The sequence below is a fragment of the Manis javanica genome, chromosome X, assembly GCF_040802235.1.
Source record: "Manis javanica isolate MJ-LG chromosome X, MJ_LKY, whole genome shotgun sequence".
Lineage (NCBI taxonomy): Eukaryota > Metazoa > Chordata > Mammalia > Pholidota > Manidae > Manis > Manis javanica.
Window position 1 is genome coordinate 20,203,931 of NC_133174.1, and position 6,881 is coordinate 20,210,811.

Genomic DNA, 6,881 nt, shown 5'->3' on the forward strand with positions numbered 1-6,881 from the left:
CAGCGTAGTGCTGGGGGTGGCATGGCGCTGTGGCAGGCTGGGGCGTTGTGGGTGGTTGGCACGGTGCTGCAGCGGGCACAGGGGTAGTGGGGCACGGCAGCGGTATGGGTCACCGCAGGGGGCTGGGGACAGTGGGGTGGGGGTGTGAGGGACATGGCAGGGGCTGGGAGCAGGGGAGCTCCGTGGTGGCCAGCAGGGTAGGGGGGTGGGGGGGTGGCCCACAGCAGTGGGCTGGGTGGTGTGGTGGCCAGCCGGGTGTTGGGGCAAGGTGGTGGCCCGGGTGGTGGGGGGACTGTGTTTAAAGCGGAAGGTTTGTCCTCTGAAACTGGAGGATTTCAGGCCTTTCTAGGAGTTCAGGTGAGGACCATGATGTGTGAGGAGAACACACAAAATGAGGGTACACGGAATCCATCCCCTGTTCTCAGCCCTGGAGACCATGGGCGGGAGGGTCTAGGGGCAGGCCACGACTCACATATCCTCCTGGGGGTTCTCAGGAGGTGATGAGTCCCAAGCTATGCCTCGGGGAAAGACTGAGGGACAGTCCACCATTGAACAGATCACAAAACATTCTGAGCCCCACCTCTGCACTCAGAACGTGAAGGCTCAGGTCAGGGCTGTCAGGCTGAGGCTCAACTTCACTTATTTACATTAAATCTAAGGGAAAAACGGTACTTTGTGTGAGGGTGCTGCCAGCAGTCGGCCAACGGGAGGTGAACCAGGAAGTACCGCCAGACCAAGCACCCTACACGAGAACTGCGGACCCGAGCGGCTCTTGAAGGAGAGTGCTCCACCTAACTCTCAGGTGGGTGTCCCCCGACTGGGATAGGGGCTAAGGGACCCCTTCTTTTGCTCCTCTTGGTTCTCCGGGAGTTGTTGGCGTTGGGGCACCTTTACAATAGCAGAATAGAGGGGGTCTAGGACTTGCCAATAGCTGACATTACAATCTTATTGTGAACTGAAAACACCCCCACACCCAAGAACAGAGGCTCCCCATTGGCAGCCTCTGCTGTCACCCCAGTGTACCCCAGATGGAGCTAGCAAGCTCTCATCTCAGGTTTCCTCCGAGGTCCTCTTTGAGGTTCTCAGGGAACAGGATGACCAGAACAGGAGCCCTGTGGGGACCTAGAGTAGAGCCCCGTGGAAACTTGCAGAGGTGGCCTTGGTTAGAGCCACGGTGATCTCCCAGCTGAAGGGGCTCACATCCTCGCATCTTCCCTCCCCCACGTATCCTTACCTGCTCACAGCCTGCCCAGACTTCTGCCTGCTGTCCTTGACCAGAGAGTCATCATGCCTCGGCGTCGGAAGAGCAAGCGCCAGGGCCGCCAGACACAGCAGCAGGCCCAGGGTGAGACCCAGAGTCGTGGGCATGCTCAGGCCACCGCAGCAGCAGCAGCAGCCGAGTCCACTCCCTCCTCGTTTCCTCAGTGTGAAGATCTTCTCCAGAGTCTGCCTGATGTTGAGCCACGTAGCACTGGCCAGCAGCTTCAGGAAGCACCACCTGGCGCCACGGCATCTACTCACACTACATCTGATGAAGCTTCCGACGACGAAGATCAGGATATGCCAAGGACTGCTGAGGTTCCACTCAACACTGAAGGCTCACACAAAGGTTATTTAGTCAGGAACGTTATTGACCTGTTGGAGCACTTCCTTGTGCACAGGTATAAACTGAAGCAGCCCATGCTGAAGGAAGACATGCTGAAGATTATTGGTGAAGAGTATGAATACCAATTTCCTGAGATCCTCAAGAAAACTGCTAAGCGCATTGAGAGCCTCTTTGCTGTTGACTTGAAGGAAGGTGACTCACCCAGACGATCGTATGACTTGGTCAGCAAATTGAAGCTCCCCAACAATGGGAGGGTGCGTCCTGGCAGGGGCTTTCCAAAGACTGGTCTCGTGATGCGTGTTCTGGGTATCATCCTCTTGCAGGACAACTGTGCTACTGAGGAAGACATGTGGAAACACCTGAGGGGGATGAGTATATATCCTGGGAGGAGGCACTTCTTCTACGGGGAACCCAGGAAGCTCATCACCCAAACTTTGGTGAGACTCAAGTACCTGGAGTGCCGCCAGGTGCCTGGCAGTGATCCCCCTCGCTGTGAGTTTCTGTGGGGCCCCAAAGCCCACGCTGAAACCAGCAGGATGAAAATCCTGGAATTTATAGCGAACACCGAGAAAGAAATTCCCAGTGCCTTCCCATCCTTTTGTGAAGAAGCTCTGCAAGATGAGGAAGAAAAAGCCCAAGTCAGAGCTGCAGCCAACCTTGGCACCACTGGCCATGCCCAGAAGGGTCTCCCCACCTCTACTGAAGTCTGAGAATTTGGTCCTCCAGACCAAATACAACGTCACGTCACAATTAGGCTTATATTCTTAGAAATGCAAAAGAATCCCATAGGAAAAGAGTTGGGGTAATGGAATAGAAAAAAAAGTAAACATGAGCAATGTTAGTTTACCTGTTCATTTCAGTCTTTAGTTTAATAAAATAAAGTGATCTATACTCTGCTTTTCATAGCTTATTCAGTAAAGAAGAAAATAAATCTTACTTAATTAGATGTCATGTTGACTGGTTCTTTTATTCACCATACATTGAGTATCTGCTCCTTAGAAGACTCTCTTACTATTGGGCATGCTAAGATAAAGAAAATCCAGCCTCTACTCACAGAACTTTAGAGCTTTTGAGCTTCAGGCATCCAAGTTAAGATGTTGAAATACTCTCAATGAACTATAGGTGAAGTAAAAAGAAGAGGGTATTCCTTATAAGAGCAGTTAAGTGGGAATTTCTGGAGCAAGGCAGTTCGGGACTGTCGGAAACTGCAAGTCCTCGGTAGGATATAATTTTACCTTACACTGTGTGGTGAGCTAGTTCAAGTTGCAGAACTGGTGAGTAGATGCCCACCTTCCGGCGCTATGCTTTGGAGTTAAACAGAACCCCATTTGTCTCCTTGGGTTACTATTACAAAATACAAAGGATTGGGTGACTTAGACAACTGGCATTTATGCTTTAACAGCGACAGACACTGGGAAGTCCACAATCGAATGTGACAATGGACTCAGTTTCTGGTGAGACTTTTCTTCCTGGCTTGCAGCGTCCACCTTCTGCATGTGTCCACACACAGCACAGAGAGAGGGGCTTCTGGCCTCTCTTGCTACTCTTACAAGAGCACTAACTGTATCACGGGCACCCCATTTTCATTCCCTCACCTAAACCTAGTTACCTCCCAAATACCATCACACTGGGGGTTAGGGCACCAACATACCAATTTTGGTGAGGGATACAAACATTCAGTCTACAGTGGAAAACTGCAGCTATGATTGCTTTGGGATTGTGGGTAAACCACAAAGAAATCGCCACCTAGGGCAAGAAAGGAGGGTGTCTGTTGCCCTTGCTCCAGTGCAAAGGAACACAGTGTTCACGGGCAAACCAGGTGTTTGTGCACATTATCTACAGGGAGTTTCTGAGACATAAGGGAGATACTCCCATGAGGCGAGTTGCCAAGAGGCCTCTGTGCTGGCACTATTTGCCCAGAGCTGGGAAAGCCAGAGCCTGCTCCATTAAAAGGGCATTTTAATTAGAATATCTCAAATGTAATTTGGCAAGCTCCAAGGGAGTGCTACCTTCATGGAGCGGGGAGCAAATATAAATAGAGGTCATCAGGAAGCAAGGGTGTCTGGGGGGATGGGAGGACTTGTACATTGACACAAATTCTAGGAGTCTTATTTGTATCCAGCTGGGGAAAAAATTCCACACCTGAACTAAGTGACAGATGCTCTAAAGGGAAAAATTACTTCGTTTTACTAGTTAGGGAGAGTTTTTGGTTGATTCAGTATTCTTTGTGCAAGAATATTACACGTTCACTGACAATTCCTGGATTAAAAAAACATTCCAAGGGAGGTGGGTGGTATGATTTAGGATCAAAATAATAATATGAAGTGCCATTCTTTAAATGTTAGGGAGTATTTGCTGGTCATCTCCCATGTGGTTTATATATACTGTACACATTGCAACAGTACTCTAAAATAGGGCTTACCACACCCACCTGGAAGATGAGCAACTTGCAGTTTTCTCAACTTAACAAGACTGGTTAGTAGCAGAGCTGGGATTAGACCCCTGGTCTGAGTTTGTCTAGCGGCCACACTGTTCACTGCCTCTCACCCTGAGGCAGACCTCTGGTCTCTAAAATCACTTCTGTTTTCACTGTTCCAAAACGTATCTCAGGCAATAAGAAGGCACTTGTAGCCGAAGTACTGAAAGGAGGCCTATTGAAGGGGATGGCAAATCTGAGAACAAATCAAAATGTGGAGATCGTCGTCGGGTTCTATTTTCCTGGGATCTTACTGAGAGTGAACTCTGCCCAGGAGCTGGTACATTGCCAAGCTGCAGCTCTTCCCATCATTACAGCGCCTTTTCCTTAGCATTTCCCCAGTGTGCCTACCTTCGAACCCCAGAAGCTGACTGGCCGGCCAGCTCTTCCCTGTGGCTGCTTCTGAAGGCTGCACTCTGTTCTCAGTGCAGCAGACAGCCCATGTCACCTGCTCTTCCCAGACTTAGAGCATCCCGGCCCCCTGGTGGGCCCTTCCTCCACCGCAGATATATAGCATCTTTATGTCTGTCTATGTGGTAATTTGGAGATCTTCCTTTCTCTCTCTCTTATTTTTAAAACGCTGTTCCTTCTAACAGGTGGTTTAAATAGCTTCTCATTGTAAGTTTATGAATGACCTTTACACATTTATTAATGGGCATCGAGTTTACACTTAGGAGCTTTTAAACATTGTGAATCAAATTGGGAAACCTTCCCACTTATTTTTGATCCAGAACAAGATAACATGGCACTGTCAGAGGGGTTAACTTTGGAAAGGTGGAAAAACTCACTAGTAAAATTGTTGTGATCAAAAAACAGAGCAGAACAAAATGAAAAGATTATCGATTCCTGTTTTCCTTATCTTTTTCATTCTGTTGTTCAGTAAAATTAAATGGCATACCTGGATTTGCTTAGCTTACCTAAGAATTATGGAGAAATTCAATCTTAATAATTAGATAATATGCTCATTCACTCATTTATTCCCTTTAAATTAATTGGACATATGCTCTTTCCAACAGTCTGTGCTATTGCTGGAGGCATTAGGATTTCTGTGTGTGGGAGCAGTAATCTTATGAGGACGATGTTGAGATACTATGGTAACCCAGAGGGACAATTAAAAAGAAAGAGTGAGGGTGTTGGGGTCCAGATGACTACAGTGAAGTGACAGTACAGTATACATGCTCCAGGTCGGCTTGAGGAAATGCAAGTTCTTTAGTGAAACTGCAGTTAAGTTTAGCTATGTAAGGTAAGGCTGAGCGAGTGAGGATCTTCATTTAGTGTGTCTTACAGGTGAGAGACATAAGCTTGTAGTGCCAAATGGCTTTTGAATCCTAGATAAACTAGAAAACTTCCACTGGTAGAGGTAAGGCAACTTTCTGTGCCCTTTTCTATTGCATTTGAATACTTTTTACCAAATAATTGTGCTAACTATGTCACCCAAAAACTTGCACAATTTTTATTTTGGAATAAAAAAGTTGTATTTTTATTTCATTTAGTTCCAAATATTTTGCTAAATTTCTCTTGAGATTTCTTCTTCTACTCATGTTTTTGGAGTGTTTTATTTAATCTCCAAGCTTTGAGCGTTTTCCAGTTATCTTTTTTTTTGCTGATTTCAAGGTTAATTCCATTATTATCTGAGATGGATATTCTATGATTTCTATTCTTTTATATTTAAGATGTGTTTTACGGCCCAGAATATAGTGGATCTTGGTGAATGCTCCAAGTGAGCTTGAAGCAAAGTATATTCTGCAGTTGTAAGAAGTAGTCTGTAGATGTCAATCAGATTCAGTTGATTGATGATCTTGCTGAGTTCAACTATGTTCTTACTGATTTTCTGCCTGCTGTATCTGTCCATTTCTGATTGAGGGGTATATAAGTCTCCAACTTTAATAGTGGCTTCATTTGTTTCCTCTTACGGTTCTATCAATTTTTGCTTCACATATTCTGATGCTGTTGTTAGGTGCATTGCCATGTCTTCTTGTAGATTTGACCCTTTTTTCATTATGTAATGCCCTTCTTTATCCCTTATTACTTTCTTTGCTCTGAACCCTGATGTGAATACAGTTACTTTTACTTTCTTTTGGTTAATTTTAGCCTGGTATATCTTTTTCCATCCTTTTACTTTTAATCTATAGGTATGTTTATGTTTTGAGTGAGTTTCTTATAAACGACATATAGATGAGATTTATTTTTTGGTCCATGCTGACAATCTTTTGTTTTCATACTCTTGATATCCAAAATAATTTTTGATACACTTGAATTAATATCTATTATATTTGTTACTGCTTTCTATTTGTTAATCTTTTAAAAATTTTCTCACGTGCTTTTTCTGTCTTTTGTAATTTTTAGGTTAAGTAGCTTGACTGCAGGAAGTCATTCCATAATATACATATGCAAAACATTTCATTGCACACCTTAACTATATACAATGTTTACTTGCCATTCATATCTCAATAAAACTAGGAAAATAAGTTGAGCATTTTATGTGATTCCATTTCCTCTCCTTTTATCAATATCCATTTTTTCCCCTTTTTTCAGTGCTTGCACTAGTGTTTGCAGTACACATTCACAACTAATCCAAGTTCATCTGATCACTTTACTGATAATACAAATAGCTTATAATCACAAAGTATTCCTAATTCCTCCCTCCTGTCCCTTCTATAATTTTTGTCATTCATTTCATTTATACATAAGCCATAATCATCTATTACATTGTTATTGTTTTGAATAAATTGATATCTTTTAGATCAATTAAAAATAAGTAAAATAAGTATTTTGACTTCACTTTTCTCTTCTCTGAAT

General features: G+C 44.5%; 1 protein-coding gene across 1 annotated transcript; it reads left to right on the forward strand.

Annotated features, from left to right (window-relative positions):
* Positions 1-665: 665 nt before the first annotated feature.
* LOC118967261 (melanoma-associated antigen B5-like) lies at positions 666-2,397 on the forward strand. The gene is made up of 2 exons (XM_073227957.1): positions 666-802; positions 1,245-2,397. Exon 2 carries the CDS (start codon positions 1,288-1,290, stop codon positions 2,314-2,316), a length of 1,029 nt encoding a protein of 342 aa, XP_073084058.1. The 5' UTR covers positions 666-802; positions 1,245-1,287; the 3' UTR covers positions 2,317-2,397.
* The last annotated feature ends 4,484 nt before the right edge of the window (positions 2,398-6,881 follow it).